Source organism: Poromitra crassiceps (assembly GCF_964638095.1).
Source record: "Poromitra crassiceps genome assembly, chromosome: 7".
NCBI lineage: Eukaryota > Metazoa > Chordata > Actinopteri > Beryciformes > Melamphaidae > Poromitra > Poromitra crassiceps.
This window is the reverse complement of record NC_139628.1, coordinates 59,353,686-59,379,949: the sequence shown is the minus strand read 5'-3', so window position 1 is coordinate 59,379,949 and position 26,264 is coordinate 59,353,686. Positions and strand designations below refer to the sequence as shown.

General features: G+C 49.8%; 1 protein-coding gene across 1 annotated transcript in view; it reads left to right on the top strand.

Moving 5' to 3' along the window:
- LOC310780292 (retinal guanylyl cyclase 2-like) overlaps positions 1 to 26,264 on the top strand; it is a gene marked incomplete at both ends in the record, with an annotated part of 119,723 nt that overhangs the window by 58,926 nt on the left and 34,533 nt on the right. The window contains 4 exons of the mRNA XM_083640851.1: positions 133 to 249; positions 1,288 to 1,371; positions 19,976 to 20,152; positions 22,361 to 22,514. Coding sequence (XP_083496977.1) covers positions 133 to 249; positions 1,288 to 1,371; positions 19,976 to 20,152; positions 22,361 to 22,514 — 532 coding nt within the window. The remainder of the gene's footprint in view (positions 1 to 132; positions 250 to 1,287; positions 1,372 to 19,975; positions 20,153 to 22,360; positions 22,515 to 26,264) is intronic.

Below are 26,264 nucleotides of genomic sequence, written 5' to 3'. Positions count from 1 at the left end.
ATGGCTAAAGCAAGGCACCATGCAGGGTGAGGGTTCAATTCCCTGTGTGACCACATTCAAGTAAATGACTGCTGCTCTGCTGCTGCTGCTGCTGCTGTTGTTGATGATGTTGGTGATGTTGTTGTTGTGTAGAAACTGAACGACGAGTCAATCATGAAAAGTCTTCTGGAAATTAAAACTCCATTCAAATCGATCGCACGAAGCTACATTATGACGACACCTGACAGCTCCAATATAGGAATACTGGAGGTACGTCTGTCTGTCTGTCTGTCTGTCTGTCTGTCTGTCTGTCTGTCTGTCTGTCTGTCTCAGGTCCAATCCCATTTGTATTTTTATGCCTCCGCCGACGATAGCCAGGCCGGAGGCATTATGGATCCGGGTTGTCCGTCCATACGTATGTCCGTCCGTCCGTACGATGTTTGTTAACGCGATATCTGAGGAACGCCTTGACGGAATTTCATCAAATCTGCCTCAAACATCGACTTAGACTCAAGGATGATCTGATTAGATTTTGGTGGTCAAATGTCAAGGTCACTGTGACCTCTCGAACGCCATTTTAAGCTTGTTAATGCGATATCTCAGGAATGCCTTGACGGAATTTAATCAAACTTGTCTCAAACAACGAATTGGACTCAAGGATGAACTGATTAGATTTGGGTGGTCAAAGGTCAAAGGTCAAGGTCACTGTGACCTCTCAAACGCCATTTTCTAGCTTGTTAACGCGATATCTCACGAATACCTTGACGGAATTTCATCAAATTTGCCTCAAACATTAACTTTGACTCAAGGATGAACTAATTACATTTTGGTAGTCAAAGTTCAAGGTCACTGTGACCTCACACACCCAATTTCCAAGCTCTGTAACGCAACATCTCAGGAGCGCCTTGACGGACTTTCTTCCAATTTGCCTCAAATGGCGATTTGGACTCAAGAATGAACTAATGGCGGAGGCATAAGTCCGCGTTGCGGTCGTTCTAGTTTTACACCTACGCCTGGTTTTCTAGTGCCCCTCACTATTTGACTTTCCCCTCATAACAGAGTTACAATGGCTAGTGGTTGGAATCTTCCCCTATGAAATTAGGTCTGTCTGTCCTGCGTGCCTGCCTGTCTGTCTGTCTGTATGTGTGTCTGTCTGTCTGTGTGTCTGCCTGTCTGTCTGTCTGTCTGTCTGTCTGTCTGTCTGTCTCTCTGTCTGTCTCTCTGTCTGTCTGTCTGTCTGTCTGCCTGTCTGCCTGTCTGTCCACAGACAGTAAACCATTTACTCACACAAAGCTGTGTTGTTGCCAGGGCGACTGGGTGTGGCTGAAGAAGATTCCAGAAGGAAAGATGATGACAGCTGTCAATCAAAGCACTCAGAATCTCTTCAGCAATGTGAGATGGCCATTAAACACACAAACACACATTAAACCCTAACCCCCGCAGACATGCGCGCGCGCGCCGTCTTTTCACTCCTCCTACATTTTCTCCTCCCAGAGGGATCCTCAACCTCTGCTGCTGCCAGAATTGCCAATCATTTGGCTTTCATGTTGTCAGTAAACAACATCAAACAGACAAAACCAGCTGGCTACCGTCCATGTATTCGTTGTGTCGTAATCTGTACTGCGCGCGATTGCAGGGGAAAACAACGCTCTGTGCGCTGTGTTTTGTGCACAATGGAAGCGCTCTCAACATGAATCCATAGCATGACTTTGGCTCTCTATAGCCACTTTTACACAGAGATTCCACAATATTGCCGTTACGAAGTCCCGCAAATGAGTCAATGTTGCCCTTTTACACAGAAAATTATTTTACACAGTGCGAGGAGGCATTCCAGCATGACGTTCTATCGTCGCCATGGAGATGTGAACAAGCCTACAGCCTACCTTACAGAGGGATGCACACAAAAAGAAAAGAGGAAAGAAAGAAAAAGAACGTGGGCAAGCCGCTGAGGGTGTATTGAGAGAAAAACCGATAAAGCGGTCCTCTGACAGATCAGGTTGTTAAGCTTATTATAACCATAGAGTCTATTTAACGAGCAGCGTCTTTATGGATCACAGAGGCAGCATCATAGGCTACAGGTAACACAAGGCTAATTATTACCTTTGGTTCCCGTTTTTTGTTCCGACGCCTGTGTGTCAAACAGCTGCAGTGTGCGTGCTTTTAATAATGTTATCGCCCAACTGTTGCCCAGAAAGATGCCAGGCACTTCACGGAGAAGCAGAATTTTGTCACATTTTTAATGCTTATTTGAGATGAAGAAGATACAGGCAAAGGACCCATGGATGAAACTGCGGTGTGGTTTGACATGGTCGGCTCAACTACAGTGAATGCGAGAAGTGCGTAATTACAGCGCGGCTGAGTGATGCGCTCTTTTAAGTGGAAATTAGTTTACCAGCAACACATTTTTGTTCTGAGCTTTATCTTTCCGTTTCTGATGATTATTTTTACACTAAATCCGATTTGGTTCAAAGGTTTTGTTCAATAATTCGTTTGAGAATTGTATAGATTTTTTTCCTGCCAGGATTTCCCCGTTCTCAGCTCCAGGCAGCATGCAACAATTAAGCTGCCTTCACATGATAAGCAATCTTTTCTTCTCTCACTGTGAGGTAGATAATTTTGCCTACTAATGTCAACATCGTTGAGCACAAATAGCCTAACCTACTTACTCATAAACTCTAGGCATGGAGCATTCCTCCTGGCACCCCTGTTGCAGTCATGGATATAGGCTACTTTTTTACTTTCACTTAAACCTTTCCCATTTTTATTGCTGTGTGAGGTGGTTTCCACTGTAATTTTTTGTGTGAATGAGCTGAGCTTCGATCCGTCTTCCCACGGGTTACCCTGTAATACAGACATTGATTTGGGGCTGATACTACCTCCACTGCCAGAACGAAAGGCATAACAATATGTCACGCCATTTCTTCCTTGTGACTTTTAAACAGGAGGCAAGGTGTAATGATGCTGCAACGATCGCGGCTTTCACAGGCTGTGTAAAAAGGGCTTATTGTTACTGTATATCATCAACATTGTATCTTATCTCATTGGAAAGTCTGTTCATTTCCCTTTACAATGAGACCCCATTTGTATGGATCATGCATTTGTGGGATGAGCAGCACAGCTGATTATGTGGGCCGGTCCATGGACCAAGCGCAATTCCATATTGAGCATGCAATTTTTTTTGCATAAATAAAATTTAAATGAAACTCAAACTCAGCCCCTGCTGCAGCTCCCAGCTGCCATGTTTCCAGGAGCTGATCTTTGAGCTCTTGTCCCGTTTCCTCCTGGTGGCGAACATTTTCGAGGAGGTGGTGATGCTCCGTCATGGACATCATGATGACTGTGAAGGAGGCAGCGGTCCAGTGGAGACACAACCTGTCCTGTACCAACCTGCACCTTCTGGGCGAAAACCTGTCCATCGACTGGGCCGGGAAGTACGGAGCCCAGGAGAAGGTGGACAGAGTCAGGGAGGAAGGCGAGGAGTCCCAGAGGAGGAGGATGAAGCAGGTGGTGTCCATGATCCAGATGGAGGGCTCTCCAGTTCTTCCTGGTGAGTCGTGGAGGAAGGGGGGGGGGGGGGGAGAGAACAGTCAAATGCACAAGCCAAAAAAGAGTGAGAACAGAACCAGCAGTCCCAAAACATTGGTCCCATCAGTGGGTGAATGTGCTACAAGAAGCACACTAGAGGAAGTAGATGAGGCCGTGCAGGGACAGGAAAGCCAGCGCCAGAGGAGGAACTCCCACCCACCAAACAGTAGGCACCGGCAGCTTCCACAGAAATGGAGCAGGCCCCTGCGTGGGCACCACAGAGCCCCCAGAGGTCAGGCCGGACTTCTCCCCCTCTGATGACAGCGGCTTCCAGTCCACTGGTGAGGAGGTGGTGAAGGAAGAAGAGGACGGGCGATACCCTCCAGGATCAAGGCTCCGACCACTAACACAGAGGCCCCGTCCTCCAAGATAGTCTGCCTCCCAATGTGTTAATAACTAGGAGCTGGGATAAGCATTTTGATGACTGCATGGGAGAAGTATGTTAATTCAGTATACACTTTAGATGCACTGTCACAATTGTGACCAACCATTAAACTCACATTTTCACCTAGGCCTACTTCTCCATGAAAATGTACTGTAAAAAAAAGAATGATTGATTATTTCAAAGGGTTACTAATGACACATGATTTGGATATTTCCATTTCTGGGAAGATTTTTGGATTAAATGGGTTAAGATGAAATAAACCATTTAAAGGTACTATCCGTAGGTTTTGATGGAAAATAAACATTGTGTTTTCTATTACTAATGAGTGAAAGCGTCGTTCCGTAACTTAAAAAATGAGCCCAGCCGTGTCTCTCTGCGTTCACCTATTGCAAAGATATTGCAGGATTTTCTGCTGGTCGCTGGTCAAGTTTTCCGGGCCAATTTCCCGACTCCAGTAAAAGTCCACACAGAAAAATAAATAAATATGTATCTAGTGAAGCCCGTCTGGCCAGACAGCAACAATGTGACCGACATCGGGGGGAAACTAGAGTCGGGGCTGTGTTTTCGGTTCATGGAGGGACCTTGTTTATTGTAGCTGCTGTAATGTTGTTTTGGCCGATAACGTTAGCTTGCTAATGGATTTACCACCTGGTCAGAACCTCTGCTAATAACATTGCCGTCTTGTGTGAAGTAATGCAACAGTCGCAAATATGCCTAACGTTACTACCCTTATGCGTATGGTCATGGGACATTGTTTGACTGACTGCAGTTAGCTGGGGTGAGACTGCCTAATATTATAATGTTAGCTTGATGCTAAACGTGGCTAACACTAACTAATAGGGGTCCGCTCGCTATATATTGTAGCGAACCAGTGTTACACATAATGTGATGAGCAATAGAAGTGTCTCGACTGCAGATAGGAACTGATGTGGGGGAGTGTTACTGGGGGGAACACTATGCATGTGGGAGACTTCCGGGAAGACAGAGCATGCGCGGGGCAGTCTCCAGATACCGCCAAAGGGAGAAGCAGCTAGCTAGCTATGTGCGTGACAACCGCCAAGAGTTGTAATATGACTAACTGTGAATAAAGACCCTGTACCAGCAAGAAGCCTCCGACTCATAAGTACCAGGAACGCTACATTGGCGTCAGAAGTTAAGCGGTGAATATTGCCTCCGTAATCGGCGAGATGGTGAACAAGTTCCTGAAGAGAGAGCGGAGGAGAATCAAGTGAGAGGCGGGAAGAGAAAGAGCCGCTACTACAGAGATCCAAGCGGAGCAGACAGTAAGAAGCCGGGTGCTGGTGGGGATGAAGCCCGAGCTAGACAGCGCTGCCACCGTAGCCACGGAAGCTATCCCACGGCCCAGCGAAGCTAGCCCGCGGGTCAGTGAAGCGGGAGAAGGAGCGGAAAGCCGGGGGCTGGTGAGAGTGAAGACCGAGCCTGACGACGTTGTCGCCGTAGCCATGGAGGCTATGCCGCGGCCCAGCGAGGCTAGCCTGTGGGCCAGTGACAGGGAAGTGGCACGGATCGAGGCGACACGGGACGGCGCCCGCCGGGGCAAGAAGGAAGTGACGCCGCCGAAATACAACGGTAAAGGCGAGTGGGAGCCATATTGCACAATGTTTAACGTAGCAGCGGACATGAATGGCTGGTCGAGGGAGGAGAGAGCCAGCCATCTAGTGATGTCCCTCGAAGGCGAAGCTATAACGTGTGTGGCGGCGATGGCCGATACAAAACACTTAGATGTGGTGATGGCGGCCCTGAGGAGGCGTTTCGGCCAATGCAAAGAAGAAGGCATCGTGGTCGCGGAACTGTGTAACAGGCGTAGACGACCGGGGGAGTCGCTGCGGGCACTGGCAACAGACATTGAGATCCTCAGCCGGTGCGTATACAGCCGGCTGCCGCCAGAGTCACTGGATGAGCCAGAAATTACTTTATCCAGGCAATCGCGCCGCGAAGTCTAAGAGATCAAGTAATGCTGCAACGGCCAAAGACACTGGAAGTGGCGCTGGAGTTGGCGTTTGAAAGAGAGACAGTGGAGGGCTGGGCCATGGGCAGCGACGCGGGGAGAGCTGTCCCCGTGGTGAGAATGGTGGCGGAGAGCCCGTTACAAGAAGAGCCAGCGTGGAAGATGGCGTTGGCGGAGCAAGGCAACATGGTGAAAGAACTGTCCGAGTCGGTGCAGCAGCTAAAAGAACAACTGCTCCGAAGCGCGACGCTGCAGCCCGCCCCCGCTCGGCAGCCCACCCCGCGGAACGGTGGCTGGGGCAGAGGGAGCATGATCTGCTGGGGCTGTGGACGCCCCGGACATCGGGAAGCAGAGTGCCACCGGAGAACGTGAAACCAGGGAAACGGCACGGGGCCCGTCTAGATGGGGCGAGACGGGTCTCCAATGTCACATTCCCCGTAGCCACGTCGTCGCGGGAGGGAGCCCACCGACATCAACGGGGAGGTGGGGCTCCGCCTCCCCCCGAAGTAGACGACATCGCTGGAGCTGTCAGCATGCAGAGCGGGCCGCGCACGATGAACGGCTGCCATGTTCCAGTCTACCTACTGGGGAGATACTGTGTCGCCCTGGTGGACACGGGGTGTACGGCAACGCTGGTGAACGCCAACATGATGCCCGAGGGGACGCGTCTGGAGCAGCCAGCGGCACAGCTGCTGAGGACAGTATCCGGTGAGTTGATGGCGATGAGGGGAAGGGGGTACGTGATGATAACAGTGGGGGGACAGACAGTGAACTTTCCCGTATGGGTAGTAGAAATGGCGGGGCCCTGTATCTTGGGGGAGGACTACTTGACGCTAAACCAATGCACAGTAGACCTAGGGAAGAGCACACTGACGTTCGCAGGGGGGCCAGTGGTTCAGATGGGTCACCCTCCCACCGCTCCAGGGGAGCGACCTATGTCAATAACATCACTGTATATCGCGTCACCGTTGAGCACGAGCCCCACCCAGCAACCCAAGCCCCTCCCCCAACCCAGACCCCTGCCCCGCACCAAACCCCCCCCCCAACCCAGACCCCTGTCCTGCACCAAACCCCTCCCCAAAACCACGCCCCTGGCCCACCTCCGAACACTTGCCCTCAGCCACCGCTACAGGCGGAGGGGGAGACCGAGAGGTTAGAGATGCTGAGGGGATTGCACCAACGCCAGAGTGAAGGTTTAGAACCCCAACAGAGCGATGAACTGTGGGGAGTACTAGAGGAATATAAGGACATTTTCGCGATGTCTGATGATGAGCTAGGCTATACCCACCTGGTACAACACCAAATAGACACTGAGGGGGCGCGGCCCATCTGGTCGTATCCCCTTCGAGTCCCAGCAGCGAGGAGGGACATAGCGAACGAAGCTGTAGAGAACATGCTGCGAGCAGGGATCATTGAGCCGTCAGAGAGCCCGTGGGCGTCGGGGGTAGTGTTGGTGAAGAAGAAAAATAGCTCGAAGATGCGATTTTGCGTAGACTATAGGGGGCTGAACAAAGTGACTAAAAAAGACACGTACCCGCTGCCCATCATCGAGGAGCTGTTAGATGCGGTGGGAGGGTCATCATGGTTCTCATCCCTAGACCTCCGCAGCGGGTACTGGCAGGTGCCCCTCTGCGATGATGCCAAGCCAAAGACCGCCTTCCGCACCGAGAGGGGGCTGTGGCAGTTTCGAGTACTCAGTTTCGGTCTGTGCAACGCGCCAGCAACGTTCGAGAGGTTAATGGAGAAACTGCTGGGAGACATTCCCCAAACCGAATGCGTCGTGTACTTAGATGACATCTTGACACACGGGGGCTCGTTTCAGGCAGCCGTGGGGGCGTTACGAAAGGTCCTGCAGAAGATAGCAGAGGCGGGTCTGAAGTTACACCCAGATAAGTGCCACTTCCTGAAGAGGAGGGTGGAGTTCTTAGGGCATGGCATCGGCGCGGGGCGTATTCGCACCCTGGAAGATAAGACACGGGCGATCGTAAAGTGACCCACCCCCAGAGACAAAGGAGAACTCGAGAGCTTCGTAGGGTTAGCCTCATACTATAGGAAATTCGTAAAAGGGTTTTCTAAAATCGTAGAGCCACTGTTCCGGCTAAAAGAAAAGAACACAGACTTCCACTGGACGACAGAATGCCACCTAGCTTTCGAAGCCCTCAAGAAAGCGCTGACCGAGTCTCCGGTGCTTAGAGCACCAGACCCCACACTGCCGTTCCTACTAGACACTGATGCCAGCAATGGGGGTATGGGGGCCGTGCTGTCCCAGACAGGGCCGGACGGGGAGCGGGTGGTGGCGTACTTCAGCAAGACGTTTGATAAAACAGACCGAAACTACTGCGTCACACGCCGGGAGCTCCTCGCCGTCGTAGAAGCACTACGGCACTTTAGATACTACCTCCTGGGACAGCCTCGGTTCACCATACGGACCGATCACTCGGCGCTGCAGTGGCTGTGGTCCTTCCGGGAGCCGGAGGGACAGGTGTGCCGCTGGTTAGAAAGGATGGCGGACTACAACTTTACCATAGAGCACAGAGCAGGGGCGCACCACGTCAACGCAGACGCCCTGTCACGACGACCCTGCGCAGAGAGAGGGTGTGTGTACTGCGAGAAGAGAGAGGGAAGGGAGAGGGAGCTCCAAGAGGAAGCGAGGATATGCCCTAACCATACGGGGGACGGACCAGTGTGCAAGGCGCTGATTGGCAGATTGGAGGGCTCATCAAGAAAGCGACACGGAGCTGTTGCCAGTACTGCAATGGGTAGAAGAGGGCCAGAAGCCGACGTGGGAAGAGGTGGCAGGGGTCACCGACGCAACCAAGGGGCTGTGGTCAGAGTTCGAAACCCTGAGATTGAGCAGCGGGGTGCTGATGAAGTCCTGGAAGGAGCCAGCGACGGGAGAGAGCAAGTGGCGGAAAGTAGTGCCGACGACGTTGAGAGAGGAGGTGTGCAGGAGCTGCCATGGAACTGCAGGGGCCGGGCACTTTGGGGTAAACAAAACCCTCCGTCGCATTAGGCAGGGTTTTTATTGGGGGAGGATGAGGAGAGACGTGCAGGACTTTTGTCGACGTTGCGACCTCTGCGCAGCGTACAAGGGTCCGTTAGACCAGTCTCGCGCCCTGCTCCAGCAGCTAGCAGCAGGAGCTCCCATGGAGAGGGTGGCGGTGGACGTGATGGGACCGTTTCCGCGCACAGACAGTGGAAATCGATACGTCCTGGCCGCCATGGACTATTTCACAAAATGGCCAGAAGCATACGCGCTGCCCGACCAGGAGGCGGGAACGGTGGTCGACGCACTGGTGACGGGCATGTTCAGTAGGTTTGGAGCACCGGAGACCCTCCACAGTGACCAAGGGAGGAACTTTGAGTCACAAGTGTTCGCCACCATGTGCGAGAAACTAAACATAAAAAAGACACGGACCACAGCACTGCACCCCCAGAGCGATGGCCTGGTGGAGAGATTCAATCGGACACTGAAAAAGCAGTTGGCCATCCTCACCGAGGAGCACCAGAAAGACTGAGACACGCACCTGCCTCTCATCCTCATGGCCTACAGATCTGCTGCCCAAGAGTCCACCTCCTGCACACCCGCTCTGCTCATGTTAGGCCGAGAACTGCGGACACCGGCAGAAATGGCGTTCGGCAAACCACCGGACGCACTGGATGCGCCCCCGGGGCGAGAGTACGCCAGGAGGCTGCAAGATCGATTAGAGTCCGCTCACAACTTCGCTCGAGGCCAGCTAGAGAAAGCGGGCATGAGACAAAAAAGGAACTATGATGTGAGGGCGAAGGGAAACCATTTCCAGGGGGGGAGTTGGTCTGGGTGTACGCACCCCGGAGGAAGAAAGGGCGAAGCCCTAAACTGGACTGTCACTGGACAGGCCCATGCAGGGTCCTGGAGAGAATGGGGGAGGTGGTGTACCGAGTGCAGATGCCACTTGGTGGCAGGAAGGTACTCCACCGAGACAGGTTGGCCATGTGTATGAGATATTGTGGGGGATGAAAGATGTGGGAGAAGCTGGAGAATGAAATCTAAAATGTGTTTAAAAAAGATAGTTGCTGAAAAAAAGAAGAAGATGTTGGGTGTATTTTGGTACAGGGGGATGTGTGGGTTGTGGTGCCAGCGTGGGAGCTGGCCTTATTGTTGGGCGGGGAGTATGTAGCGAACCAGTGTTACACATAATGTGATGAGCAATAGAAGTGTCTCGACTGCAGATAGGAACTGATGTGGGGGAGTGTTACTGGGGGGAACACTATGCATGTGGGAGACTTCCGGGAAGACAGAGCATGCGCGGGGCAGTCTCCAGATACCGCCAAAGGGAGAAGCAGCTAGCTAGCTTGCGTGACAACCACCAAGAGTTGTAATATGACTAACTGTGAATAAAGACCCTGTACCAGCAAGAAGCCTCCGACTCATAAGTACCAGGAACGCTACAATATACAGTAGATTACCACCAGCTCCACTAATAACGTTACCATTGTCTTGTGTGGAGTAATGCACCAGTCGCAAATATGCCTAACGTTACTACCGTTATGCTTAGATTATTATAATTAGATGGTACCATATAATCAGTGTTGTGCAAGCTCACACTTCACAAGAGCTAGCTCAAAGTTCAGCTCATGCAGATTAGCTACAGGTGTGCCTGGATGTGCCAGTGCCACCCACACAGGCAGCTGGCACACCCAAAAAAAGAGGGAAAAAATACAGTTTTTTTCTCTCTGCAAAACACATCAGCTGTCATGCATAAGTGTCCGACTGTCCGCTGACCTATGACTGTGCCTCCGAGCATCATGGGAAACTAGCTAAGCTGTCTAGTAAAGTAAACAAATGCAGCACCAAATCAATAAGACATGAAACAGAGCTCGCTTTTAAGCTTTTTCGACAAAGGCAAGAAACGTCGCATTGGCGAGGAAAAAGATGACTCATCGCCCTCCCCCTCAACAAGTGCGGCTTGTAGTGCACCTGTTCCCGCACCTGTATTGGTGGTGGACAGTGGAGAGATGATGAAGATGATGCAGCCGAAACAATGACGTTAACAGTGGGGGATGCAGCCAAAAACACACCGGTGGTTTGTGCAGCAGCAGAGCCAGAGGACACCAACACTACAGATCTCTCTGCAGTAGACGAACCTGCATGCCAACCAAACTTGCGTTATTTCCCGACTAGAACACTCTTTGGAAAAAGTAGGTGTTTTTCAGCTAAATGGTACAACAGATACAGCTGGCTAGAGTACAGCATTAAAGTTGATGCTGTATTTTGCCAGCCTTGCCGCCACATCAGCACAGTCCTATCTTAATATTCCTCTAAATCTGGCTTGAAAAGACCCCAAAAAGATTTGGTGGCGGATTTTTGGAACCAAATGGTTCGCCCCCTGGCACACCCTGTGTTTCTGTGGCACTCCCAATATGCCAAGTCTGGCTACGCCAGTGGATTAAAATGAACTTCATAGCTCACGTTCATAGCTCATGTTTTGAGCTTTTTAAACACATCTTTATTTTAAAAGATGAATGTAAAATTCAGGAGCTTTTAGCCCAAGCTTCAACAAGAGCAGACATATAAAAAATAAATAAATAAATATTTCTCTAAAGTGATTTTAAATACACCTTATGGTGCAACCTAGACACATCATCAGTGATGTAACCTGGGGTCAACGGGTGTTTCAGGTCTCACAACATCATACACCCTCGCCCAGGCGACCCAGCCAGGGATGATCAGTCCCCGACTTGTGCCTAGGTAGCTTGTGTTCTCCACGGATCACCCCTTTTGATCCACAGCCATCTTGATGCCTTCTCAGCAGCATCAGTGATGTTCTTGATGGCTCTCTTGCTGTGCAGTCCCCTAATACCCAGCAACTTGAAGGCCCTGCAGAGCGACTGGCCGACGAATCCTCGGCAGCCGACCTCGATGGGGTAGCAACAGGTCTTCCATCCCCTACTTCGGCATTCGCCTGCAAGCTCCTCGTACTTAGCTCTCTTTCTCTCAAACGCCTCCTCTATCCGGTCTTCCCAGGGCACAGTCAATTCCAGCAGGACCACCTGCTTTGATGATTCTGACACAAATGTCAGGCCTGAGCGTGGTCACTGCTATGGTTTCTGGGAATTTGAGCTGTCTTCCCAGGTCGACCTTCAGCTGCCAGTCCCGAGCTGTTGCCCGTAGCCCCCCTGATGGGTTTGTGCGCTGTTGTGGCTTCTCTCCGGCTTTGACAAAAGCAATGGAGTGCTTCGCTGGTTGTTGCTGCCTACTGAGAGAAATCCCTGCGCTGATGGTCTCGGCAATCACCCTCAACACCTGGTCGTGGCGCCACCGATAACGCCCCTCTCCTAGGGCTTTTGGGCAGCAGCTCAGGATGTGTTCCAGGGATCCTCTTTTCTGGCACAGTGGGCATGCAGGGGTTTCTGCCAGGCCCCAGGAGAAGAGGTTGGCTGGGCTGGGGAGGACATCATAGACTGACTGGATAAGGAATTTGAGCCGGTGTGGCTCAGCTTTCCGCAACTCTGACCACGAGATCTTCCGGTCCACTGCCTGCTCCCATCGAGTCCACGGCCCTTGCTGACGCATCCCAACCATCCTGCTGGTGCGGATCTCCTCCACCCCTGCTCGGACTTTTTCCTGGACCAACTGGCGTCTTTCCTTCCCCTGGACCTTGTTGTATTGAGGTCTTGGGATGCTGCCAAGCCCTGCCCGTCCTATTGCCACTGCCCCCACCAGCACACTGTGCCGCAGCCGCACTTCAGCCTGGTCAACTGCCTCCTGAGCCCTCCACTTCCTGCCCGTCCTCACCTGTATTCCAGCCGAGGAGACTTTGGTGTCACTAGAGTCTCTGTACAGCAGCACCTCTCTTGCCCGGGAAACCATGAACTCTTCCGACAGACTGCTGAAGGGGAGTCTTAGCTTGTTCTTACTCCCGTATAAAGCGATGCTGCTGAGGCTACGAGGAAGGCCCAACCACCTGCGCAGAAAGTGGCTGATCCTCCTCTCAAAGCCCTCGACTAAGGTCAGTGGGACATCGTAAACCAGCAGTGGCCAGAGGAGTCGTGGCAGGATGCCATGCTGGTAAATCCAAGCTTTGAATTTACCTGGCAGCCCTGTTTTGTCCACTGCTACAAGCCAGGTTTCTAACTCTCTGCCGGTTTCTTGAAGTGCGGCTGTGTCCCTCAGTGTGCTGTTGAAGACCTTTCCCAAGCTCTTAACTGGCTTCTCGGTGATTGATGGAATTTGGACTCCTCCTGCGGAGAAGCGGAACTTGTCGGAGACCTTCCCCTTCCTCACAACTAGGGATCGGGACTTAGATGGCTTGAAGTCCATCCGGGCCCAGTTGATGAGGTGTTCAGGCCTCGGAGGATCCATCTGCAGCCTGGTACCGATGTTGTGGTTACCGTCAGATCATCCATGAATGCTCTAATGGGGGGCTGCCGCACACATGACCTGGTGAGTGGACCTCTGCACTCCACCTCAGCTGCCTTAACAAGCATGTTCATTGCCAAGGCGAACAAGATCACTGAGACAGTGCACCCAGTGATTATGCCCTTCTCCAACTGATGAAATGTGGATGTTACTGTTCCAGAGGTGACTCTCAAACTGAAGCAGCTGGAATAGTCCAGAATGAGGGTCCTGATCTCGTCTGGAACATGGTGTCGGACAAGTGAGGTTTCCACCAGCTTGTGTGGGATTGACCCATAGGCATTGGCAAGGTCAAGCCACAGTACTGCCAAATCACTGTTACCTTCCCGTGCCTCCCGGATCAGCTGGGTGACAACTCCAGTGTGTTTCGATACACCCTGGCACCTTTGGGATTCCACCCTTCTGTACAGCAGTGTCAATATATGCATTCCCCAGGAGGAACTCCGTCATACGTCGGGCAACGATACTGAAAAATATCTTTCCCTCGACACTGAGGAGTGAGATGTTCCTGAACTGCTCGATGGTGCTTGAGTTCTCCTCCTTAGGAATCCAAACGCCCTCTGCATGTCTCCACTGCTGTGCCACTTTTCCCCTCCTCCAGATGACCTTGATGTTCTTCCATAGGAGGAGTCTGGGGCACCTCTTGTAGACAACATAGGGCACTCCACTTGGACCTGGTGCAGAGCTGGTCCGAGCTGCTTTGACAACCTCCTCGACCTCTCTCAGGGTGGGCTCCTTGAGATTGAATTCCACTGTGGGTTCTGGCGGGGTTATCAAGGTGCTGCATGGTCCAAGGTCCTGCTCTTTTGCACTGTCACTGTAGCTGGCACTGAGGTACTTCTTCCTGCGTGCAGACAAGTCGGCCACTGCGCTTCTGCCCAAGGATTCTCTTGGTAAATTCAAAGGGATTCGTGATGAAGGATGCACGCTTCTGGGCTCTCTCCTTACCCCGTCGTCTGTGCCACTCAGCACGGCGGAGGGTTGTGAGCTTTCTCCTTACGATGTTGTGGAGCTCTGCCAGACCGGCCTTGTCCTCCTCACTCGCCTGCTTGAACTGCCGTCTCAGCACACGGAGCTCCTGCCGCAGCTGGCTGATCTTCACCTCCCGTCGGTTTGGACCCCCTGGCCCCCCTACACCGCTGGTCGATCGCTGCTCCTTCATGCCAAATCTCTCGGTGGCAATGCTGATGATCATGGAGCACATTGTCTGCAGCCTCCGGTCAGCATCCCCTTTGGCTGTGGCTTCAAGGATCCGGTCCACATCCTCGTCAAACTGGCTCCACTCCTTCTTCTTGCTGGCGGCAGGCCACTTAACCTGACGATGTTCTGAATGCCTGACTTGGGGAAGACTTTGTGGGGCGTGGAGGGTCTGGGCACTGTTGGGTGACTCCGGGCCGGGCTCCTCCTGCGTCTCACCAGGTACTGGACCTGTGCGTTGCACCACAAGCTTTCCCATCAAGCATTTCATTCTGGCCTGGTGGATCTTCAGGCCATGCAGGTTTTTGCAGACTTTGCCGCATCTACAGACTGCACTCGTAATCGTATGTCCATTAGCTTGGGTCGATGCCTGTGTATCCGTCCTATTGGGGTGCTCATTCTCCCCCCCTCTCGGGCACCCCTGGGGGTATATCTCATTAGGGTTTTTCGTAGCAAGTTTGTGGGTGCTCCCTCACGGGAGCTGCAGTTTGGGGAGCTAACCCTCCCTGCCCCGGTTACTGTCTCTCCAGTCGTCCGCTGTCTCTCCAGCTGTCGCCACTCTATTCATGGTAGCACTGGCCTGTTCCCAGAAGTCACTGGCTCTGCCAGACTGAACTGATTTTACATACACCTTATGGTGCAACCTAGACACATCATCAGTGATGTAACCTGGGGTCAACGGGTGTTTCGGGTCTCACAACATCATACACCCTCGCCCAGGCGACCCAGCCAGGGATGATCATTCCCCGACTTGTGCCTAGGTAGCTTGTGTTCTCCACGGATCACCCCTTTTGATCCAAGTAAAAGATATACAATTAAAAATACAATACAGTAGCCTACATAGTTATTCACCCCCCCCCCCCCCGTCCAGTTATTCACAGGCAGCTGTTCTATAAATTATATAATATCCTATAGATCTATAGGCCTAATTCTTGTATTGTATCTTGTAATTCATTATATTGTTATTTAAGCAATATAGCATGAGAGCCAGTGTGTTGTGGCAAATATATCCCGCTGATCAACTATGCCACAACTATGCCACAACTATGCCACAACTATGCCACAACACATGCTTCTCGAGTGCTATATTGCTTTTATAAAAGTTTCCAAGTATGATAATATAAATATAATAATAATACTATAAGTCCGACTGGCATGGTATTCTGATAGAGTCAGTTGAAACACTACTGTAAGGCGGGACCTCTAGCAAGAAGATAGACGTGCGGGTGATTTGATTGGATCGTTCTGGAGACTGAAGTTGACATTGGCCAATCCTGGCGCTTGCTGAGAAGCTGAGAGCTTTTTGCAAAGCCCGACACCAGAGCCGTATGCCGACACCAACTAACGTTACGTCTTATTTAGAAATGCGGGGTTAAGAGTGAGGGTGCGCGAGAGAGGGGTTAAGACATTAGCCCGCGTCTATTCTTGTACAAAACATAATTTTCTGTGAAGTATTAGTAAAGTTATAAGCGAAGATCGATTCACAAGGATCTGACAGCTGTCTCCGCCATTTGTGTTTTCTACACTGTCATTTGAGGTAACCAAAGCCTTTTAGTAAGAGTTGCCATGGCAACTCAATAACCCATGGCCATGGGTTATTGGAGTGGGTTATTGGATTTATACAATGGCTGTGAACCAATCAGATTGCTTGATTTGAGAGAGCCATTTTATAATCTATATTATACATCTATATTGATCATTTTAGTATAATCATCACTATAAGCGGATTCCACTGTATAAACATGCAACTGTTGGGATCAAGTGAATCGGTTGGGTGCTCAGTGGTTGGGAGGGTATAGGCTACAATTTTGAGTTTCGGCTGTGGCATGTGAATAAGGGCTCTCTCTTGGATAACAACATTGTGTCGGAGGTGTGTACAGTTTTATTGTGATTGATAGTATATGTCGCTTGCAGCCATTTTAGCAGACTAAGCTGAAGACTGAAGGCTGAACGTGCATTAACTCATTCATGGTCAGTTTAGGACTGCCAATATTTAGCACAGGCCAAAGATTTTCATAATTGTTGGTCATCTTTCAAGACCCACAGTAAATTATCTATTAGCACCAAAGTGATTTGCAATACCTCAAAATGAAGATGTACGTCTCTGGGTTCACCAGGGAAAAAAAAGTGAGCTTTTAGCATGTTCTGTACTCTACTTATAGCCATTTATATACACCCTGTTTTCACCAAAAAGGTCTCTCTGAGAAGATAAATTGCAGAAAATGGCATTTTTGTAAATCACACAATCTCAGGCAGAACTCGCTCTCAATTATTTTATTTTGAACTGTATTGACATCAGACATGTAAATATTATTCGTTATGACACAAATGAAAAAAAAAAAATATATATATATATATATACATGAAGTGCTTCTTTTTTACATTCAACAATACAGTTTACTCAGTGTGAGTGACTGTGATCATAGAATAGAATGCAGAGATCAGTGTAGTCTCTCTCACACACACACACACACACACACACACACACACACACACACACACACACACACACACACACTCCTTACCGCGAGATCATCCGGGTCCTGTCACATTGGAATCCAGTCTTCCTCGCCCTCGACAGGAAAGTGGCCGTGCTGCTTCGCTCTGTGTAAAAGCCATTTCTGTGGCGAGGCTGCTGTTCTCCTCCAACTCACACAGTTGTGACTCCGTCTCGTCTCTTTCGGGCTGGGACACAGGAACGGGGTTGAGGGACCAGGATCGATCATGTTGGTCACGGGTTTGACTACCGCGAACGATCGATGTCCGCTGCCCTGCAACAAGCCGATCAGCTCGTGCAGCGCGCCGAGGGGCGTTTCAATTGCGTTTCTCCTCTCTGCACAACTTCACAAGGAAGCGCGTTTCTCTGTTTTCTGTTTTTCCTCCTGCTCATTTCAAAACAACAGCTGCGGTATGTGTTTGATCGCGTGTTGTCGGCTTGACTTTGTGGCTAGGGACCTGATAACATGTCACATGCTGGGGAAGTGTTTGAACTACGCGCTGCACTAATAAAAACAAAAACACGTCATTGGCCCTCTGGGCTATTCCTGATAACACGTCAAAGACGTCTTTGGCCCTGAATGAGTTAATGTCCTGTCGGAGTCATCAGAAAAATGTGATTCCGAGAGGGAAAATTCACGTCTGCTCACGAACGGCTGCTCAAGTCGGAACAACAAGTCGGCAACCCTGTGAGAATTTTGGTACACGAGTTGCCGACTTGACGTCATATATACAGGAAACATGGCGGACAAGAGTGAATGTTTTGTTTGAGCTAAGAATCTTTTTATGTAATTAGTGTATTTTGCATTAACTAATTGCTCACATGTCATCATGTCGTTTAATATGGTATTACCATTAGTTGCTGTCCTCCTAGAGCGACCTAGTTTACTTAGAAAACATATCTATTGCGTGATAACAACTCAGGTAGGAGCAATAACTTTATCTGCATGGTGCACCTCCACCAGTAACATTACATTCCCACAGATATTGCTTGCAGACTACAACAAGTCTAGTTCAAAACCACTAATATAAAGTTCCATATTGTTTCAGCCTACGTGGTGGATAGCAACATGACTCTGCACTGGGATGCTGTTTCTGTCCAGGACATGGATCAGGGGAAGGGGGGGGGGGACGCATAAAGGCTCTCCCTGGGCCACACGTGCGCTAACGCGTCGTGACCCAAGGGGGATCATCGTTTTTGACAGAACCATAGGGGGCAGTGCGTTGCGCCGCGATGCGAAGAGATCGACGCAGGGGCGGCCGAATCTGGCCCAAATCTGTTCCACCACGTGGGTGTGTAGCTGACAAGGAGAGCAGGCGGGAGTGTGCCCAAAGGTGTATCTCCGCCCCCACTTGGTTCAAGGTTCTCGACCGTACACCGATGGCGATGGTGGCCATGTTGTCCGAACGAATCAGGACGTGGCAACCACATATCTGATGCCGGAAGTGGCGTAGAGCTAGGTGAACAGCTTCCAGCTCTAGCACGTTTATGTGGTGAAGCTCCAGGGCTTCCCACCAGCCGTTTGCTGAGAGGCCATCGCACACCGCGCCCCAACCCCATTGGGAGGCGTCTGTGCGAATGACGTGCCTGAGTGGGACGGGTCCCATTCGCATGCCCATGGAGAGCCAGCGAGGGCCCGTCCACACGCACAGCGAACGTCAGGCCACACCGGTCAAGGTTACCCTGTGATGACAGTGCCTGCCCTGGTCCAGGCGGTGACTGAGGAACCAGCTCTGGAACGCATGTGCAGCTGTCCCAATGGAAGTACGGCTGCAGCCGCAGCCATGTGTCCCAGCAGCACGACTCAATGATGCATCGAGGCTGTGTGACACAGGCGCAGGGCATGGGCTAGCCACACGATGTGCCCCGCCTCTCCTCCGAGCCGCGCATTAATGGTCAGCGAGTTCAACTCCAGGCCCAGGAAGGTCGTGACCTGGACCGGGACGAGGCAACTCTTCTGCCAGTTTATCCCTTGCTGGGCGGCTTTCGCCGGCCGGGGGCACTCCGGAGACAGGGGCCTCTTGAGAGCTCCAGCCGGGCGGGGAGCAAACACGCTGCACAGGTCGTGCAAGTCGTCCGTAGCATGGCATCGGCTGCACTGACGGAACGGTGCAATCGTGTCAATAGCTGGGCGAGGCGGGTCCGTGGACACAGCCTGACTAGCAAGGACGAAGGAAAAAGCATGAGTCTGCTAACGATAGAGCCTAGCAAAGCAGGCTAACAAGCTACGGTGCAGAGAAATGGTACAAGCTAGCGCTAAGCAGGCAAGTCGATAAGCTAGCTAATGACACGACCCCAGCCGGGGAAGCAAGTTAGCTCAGGCTAGCGTAACTCAACTAGCTAACACCTAGCCACAAGGCTGGCTAGCAAGAGAGAGACTACCAAGCTGGCAGTTACAGAATGAGAGAAAAAACCCTTAGCTTTCGTAGTGGGTCCCGCCGTTCCTGCCGAAGAGGGCCGGGTCGACAGAATGTCCCGCAGTCCTCGTGCGCCGCTCCCGTTACGGTTGATGGAACACAAGGGGACGGGTATCCACTACTGGCTAAGAGCTAACCGTAAGCTAGCAAGGGGCAAGAGAAGACACATCTCAATGGGTTGCTGGAAAAGAGTAGAGTGGCGATCTGGGCAATATGGTGCGGACGTGACGTGGTGGTCACGGGGCGGAGCGGGTGGCCGCGTCATAAACCAGATGCCATGGTGCCTTCAGGCACAATGGATGGTTTTATAGGGGTCAATTTTGAGAAAATAGACATGTTCCAGTTGGTGCACTGCAGGGAGCAGCTTGGCATAGTGTGAGATTCCGAAGTTCGAAACAAAGTAAAACTCATTTTTGCCGCTTGTATCTGCAATCTTGTTCTTTGATTGACCAAGCCGTAGATCGAGAGCTTTGCCTTCTGGCTCAGCTCTCAGCTGATATATAGTATAGTAGTATATATATAACATTATATTTTCTCCTTCCTACAGTTCAGGGATATGCGTCATGAGAATCTGAACCTGTACCTTGGGCTCTTCCTGGACTCGGGGATCTTTGCCATGGTGATGGAACACTGTCCTCGTGGGAGTCTAGCCGACCTGCTGGCCGACTCCAACATGAGACTAGACTGGATGTTCAAGTCCTCCTTATTAACAGACCTCATCAAGGTACCGAGACCACCACAAGACTAGACCTAATGTTCCAATCCTCCTTGCTAACAATTGATACCAAGACCACAACATGAGACTAGACCTAATGTTCAAGTCCTCCATACTAACAGACCTCATCAAGGTATGACTACCTCATGAGACTAGACCTAGTGTTCAAGTCCTCCTTACTAACATACCTCATCCAGGTACCAAGACCAGCACATGAGACTAGACCTAACGTTCAAGTCCTCCTTACTAACAGACCATATCAAGGTACAGAGACCACCACATGAGACTAGACCTAATGTTCAAGTCCTCCTTACTAACAGACCTCATCAAGGTACCAAGACCAGCACATGAGACTAGACCTAAAGTTCAAGTCCTCCATACTAACAGACCTCATCAAGGTACAGAGACCACCACATGAGACTAGACCTAATGTTCAAGTCCTCCTTACTAACAGACCTCATCAAGGTACCAAGACTACCACATTTGACTAGACCTAATGCTCAAGTCCTCCTTGCTAACAGGATACCAACACCACAACATGAGACTAGACCTAATGTTCAAGTCCTCCATACTAACAGACCTCATCAAGGTACTGAGACTACCACATGAGACTAGACCTAGTGTTTAAGTCCTCCTTACTAACAGACCTCATCAAGGGCGTAGGTTTGATTTGGAAAGTGGTGGGGACATTTGGCAGGTGGTCCGCAGCCCCCTTAGGGGGTTCTGGGGGCATGCCCGCCCGTTTTTTACATTTTAAAGTAAAATGCATCAATCTAGTGCACTTTGAGAGCAAAATGAAGAGGCTAGATCTATGAAGAACTACACACATCACATTAATATCCCCTTCACTATGCTGTAGCTTTACAATGATCAAAAAAATTAGTGTCTCATTATACAGTATATGCTGTATACAGAATTAAGTAAATTCTTTCTCACATTCACATATCCAGAAACAAAGACTGAACCAACATAACGGACTCTCCTTTTATTTAATGACCAAACACAGCAGCACAGCAGGGAAATCAATGTACAACCTTATTTATATTGCACTGTAGCTTATATATTCAGAATATCAGAACCACACATGCGCCTATCCCAACAGCAGAACAGCGTAATGGTCCGGCACAGCAGCTAAATCAGAGGTGCCCAAATTATCTGGATGGAGGGCTGTGGGCCAAAAATAAATGTTGTTACGTGAAATTACATTAGATTAAAATGTATTATAATTTATAGACAAATTAAGTTCTAAATCTAAAATAAATTATCAAAAGAATAAAAATGTTATTAGAACTTTTAGTAAAAACATCTATTATAGTTAGATTTTGACTTGATTGGAAAAAAGCTTAAGCATTTTCAAAGGGAAAGACACCTTTCTGACAGAAAGTGCATGCAACTCAAGATGTGTAGCCATAACCCTATCCATAGAACCAATTCTCATTCAGATATCTTGACGTGATTGGTCAAGGGACCCCTTTGAAAATGTAGTACCAATTTTTTCCATCACCAAAGTTTAGCCTAACTTTGGAGCATTATTTCGCCCCCTTCCCGACATGGGAGGTTGGCATGGTTGATACCAATCGATTCCTTAGGTCTTCATATGGTATAAGAACCCTCACACTAGCCACAGCCTCGGAAAGACAATAATATCAATCGCGGATTTCACCACTGCTTGAAAAAAGTGGTGGGGACAATTTTAGCTCCTCAGAAAAGTGGGTGGGACATGTGCCACCCATCCCACCTTAGCCTAAATGTCCATGGACCTCATAAAGGTACCCAGAGCACCACTGCCACTAAAACAAGAACAAACAAGAACTAGTCCAATCAACTTTCTGCTTTACAAAATGGAGGACATTACAGAACATTGGAAGGAGACAGGGTGGACATCAACATCACAATGAAGAGTTTTGTGTAAATTACCTATTGTGATCTCTACAATAATCACAGCCCCATGAAACCACTAACTTGAGACCCAGACCATTCAGAAAATGTATGGGTTGTTCAGGTACATTGAAGATAAGTGGGTTTTTCTGTTTGTCATTCAATCATCAAAATTGTCAAAATCAGCATTAAGTTTTCTGAGGTGTTTTTCAAGGTGTTGATGACTTATTGTGGTATTAGGAGGGATTTTTGTCAAGCATTTTGCATCATATTAGGTCTCTCAGGTAGGCCACTCTCTCTCATTATTGTATTTCATGTTGTTGTCTGTTTGTATTTTAGGGTATGAAGTACCTCCACATGCGAGGCGTGAGTCACGGTCGTTTGAAGTCTGCAAACTGTTTGGTCGACGGACGCTTTGTTCTGAAAATCACAGACTACGGCCTTCCCATGATGCTTCACTCTCAGAACCTCAGCCTTCCTGAGGAGATGCACGGTATAACATCTACAACCATGTCAAACCATCTAGAAACTGTAGAACATTTAAGAACATCAAAGATGCCTGTATGCTAGCTTGAGAAACACTGGAGAAGCCAGTGGAACAATTCCCAACAACTAACATTAACTAAATTTTACTATACATTTAAATTAGATTACATTACGTTACAATACATTACATTACATAATTTAGCAATAGATGAAATTAATTACAGCAGTATTGAATTAAATATGAACAAAATGACCCATGTTTATAGGCAGGGAGTCTACCGCTACACTACCTGGACGCCCTTAATGGTAGTATTAGTAACGTTATGCATATTTGTGACTGTTGCATTATCCACACAAGACGGTAACGTTATTAGCAGAGCTTCTGGGTGGTAAATCCATTAGCTATAGCCGACCCTCCATGAACCGAAAACACAGCCCCGATTGACTATTGTTTCCCCCGACGTCGGTCACATTGCTGCTGTTTGGCCAGACGGGCTTCATTAGATAAATATTTTTTCTTTTTCTGGCTGAAGCGCTGAGAGGCAGGCTTGTGAATGTGCAGGACAACACATCCGCCCGATTTTCTGGGAAATCTCTACCCGTGAGCAGAAGGCTGCAGGCATAACATTGGAATGGCTGAATGCAAAGGTAAACGCGCCTGGGCACATTTTTAAAGCATTCACCAGTGTCAAATGCAGCCTCCCTCTGTTTGAAGCCAACCCGGGAAATTGCATTCTTTCGAATGTGTGTGTGTGTGTGTGTGTGGGGGGGGGGGGGGGTGCAGTGCATGCAAGTAATAATAATAATAATAATACATTTTATTTCGAGGCGCCTTTCAAAACACCCAAGGTCGCCTTACAGTGCATATAAAAACAGTTTCACGTAATAAGAACATATACATATTAAAAACAGGGCAAATTACAGCAGGAGTGACATTAGAAGCAGAAGTGACATTAATTACAGGGAGTAGGCCAGTTTGAACAGGTGGGTTTTGAGGTGGGATTTGAATGTTGTGATGGTGTCGGACTGTCGGATGTGTGGGGGTAGGGAATTCCAGAGAGTTGATGAGGGAGGTGAGATCAGAGGGGTTAATGCGTTTTATGTTCCTAAAGGAGATGGTCCAGTGTTCTTTTGCTTTTAGTAGGGGGGCGTTGTTATGCTGTGTATAATGGTTTGGACCCAGGAGCAGAGACGACAGAGTCAGGAGTCAAAATACTTGTCTTTTTACTTGAAGACTTTGAACACAGGAACAAATAAACAATAACCAGCAATTAAGCCTAAAGCTAATTCTAGCCTATACAGTAGTCGGAGACCGACGAATAAACTAATTATCTTGAGACGAGATGAATCATGAGCACAGTCCAGCACAAAGTTCACTGAGGTCCTTCCAGAGAGTCTCGAACCGGAGTAGCCAGAACACAGCAGCAGCTTGGCAACGATCAGCACTGGAGTCTGCAAGCAGAAGAGGTTATAAAGGCTGCCAACCAGGTGCAAACTATCACAGTAATCAAGCGAATGATGTCATGGCCTTTCCCTATAGGCTAGTTTCTCCCGCCGCTGTTATGAGCGCGGGATCTCTGTTCAGCACCCTGGACAGCAACGGCCCGGCGCGTCCTGGTTGCCAGCGCTCCGGCTGCTTCAGCACCCCGGATAGCCCCTTGACCACTGCTTGATGCCTCCTCCCTGAGTCGCGCTCCCAAGGGTGTGTCAGGCGTGGATGTCAAATAGTACAACTTTATGGTCAGAGATGGGGAAAACTGCATGGGCGAGGTTACAGGGGGTGAGACCAGTGCAGCAGATTAAGTCCAATATGTGACCTTTGTTGTGCATTGGGAAATTAACATGTTGAGTGATACCGAGACAGTCCAGGAGTGAGGTGAAATCATTTGCAAAGGCATTGGACGGGTTGTCAATATGGATGTTAAAGTCACCCTGTAAGATGACAGTGGGGGACAAGGCACAGACAGTTAAGAGTTCTGAAAATTCAGTAAGAAAAACAGCAGAGGGCTTTGGTGGTCTGTAAATGGTGACAATGATGGTGGGTTTTGAGCCAGTGAGTTTTACAGCAAGACATTCAAAGGAGGAGAAGTGGGGGAGAGCGACAGTGGTAACATTGATGTTCTGACGGTGGAGTACGTACGGCGAGGCCGCCGCCCCTCCCGGTGGAGCGGGGTTGACTGACATATGTAAAGCCAGGTGGGATGGCTTCATTGAGCTGGGAGAAGTCATTTGGCTGTTGCCAGGTCTCAGTGAGGCATAAGAAGTCGAGTTTCCTGTCCAGAATAAAGTCACGCACCAGCAGTGCCTTGCTGGTGCGAGATCTTACATTAAAAAGAGCCAGTTTGAAACAGACAAGTATGTGACAGTATGTGACTGCCTTGGGCAGGGGGGATAAAACAGTGTGATCTACAGTACGGGCAGCAGTGCGAGGGGGGCGGGGCTCGGTGGACCAGAAGGAGTGAATGTTTGTGTTACTGTTGTGATTTGTGTATTGAAAGTTGCGGCCAGATCCGCGATGAATGTATCTTGGCCGATTGAAGAGAATGTCACGGTGGGCAAGCAGAGCTGGGGGAAGGGGGGTGGAGTGGGCTCGGAGACGCAGCAGCTCCGATGCGGAGTATTTCAACGATATGGCAGCATTCGTGAGGGTAAAACACAGAGCGCACAGTAAGAGGAGTTGTAGAATCCACATGGTGAAAGGAGTTTTAAAAGCCAATGGTAATCCAGCAGTTTGATGATTGAGTTGGTGATGACTGATGAGGAAGTTATAATCTCGTATGACGGAGACAGGCGGAAAGGCTGATGCCGTTCAGGGCGGGGAGATCGCAGACACACCGCCCGTGCAGGGCAGCAGGGAGCTGGGCCGGCAGGCTGGGACGAGCACCGGGGTCGGGCGGCCTCCACGGCAGCAAGTAATCCACAGGAACAATTTGGCACCCAGGGAAACAGGCAGATTGCAACAGACAGCCCAGATCAAGCGAGCGTAGTGAGGCACGCCAATCAGGGTATCCAGCCACAACGCAGAGGAGACCGACGACAGGTGAGTCCCAGGCTATACCAACAGCGAAAATTAGCTTCCAGGCTATCTGAACACACAGTCAGACTGTGAAACTGCGGTTCCAGTGTCAGTGACAGGCCAGGTCGATGGATCAGGCAGAATTATCACAGGCGAAATTACACAGATCAAACAAACAGATCGCAGCAGATCAACAGCAGCGGAGGCGCGGCAGCAGCTTGCCAGCGGTCCCTCCAAAAAATCCGGAAGTCTTGAATACACACCTAAAGTATTGGATGCATCTGTCATCTCCTTCCAAAGCATGCAAGTCAATGGGAAAACGACCCGAGTCCTCTCTCGGTCTATGGGCCCTATTGTTGCATCGGCGTAGAAACTGCGTTTAGGGCTGGGTGTGGACCAGCGCACTCGATATCTTGGTGTCGGCGCTACACGCGGCCTCAAGCATTACAACCACGCCTTTTAAGCGTAAAATTATGCACCCTCTGCTCATTGGAGAAGTGCAGTAAAGAGTCACAAGCTTGCCTTTTAAGCTCCAATTCCACGGAGAAATCCAGTAAAACCAGACAAGCCAAGCGCTCACCCCGCCCCCCTCCCTTCATCCCGTCTGTCTGTCTCCATATATAGGCTATTATTCCATAATAATTCTTCTTCTCAAACCAATCTAACTGCAGTTTAAATACTGCAAGCATGTAAATACGCTACACTATAAGATCAAAGTGAAAAGAATGTTCTAAATGCATC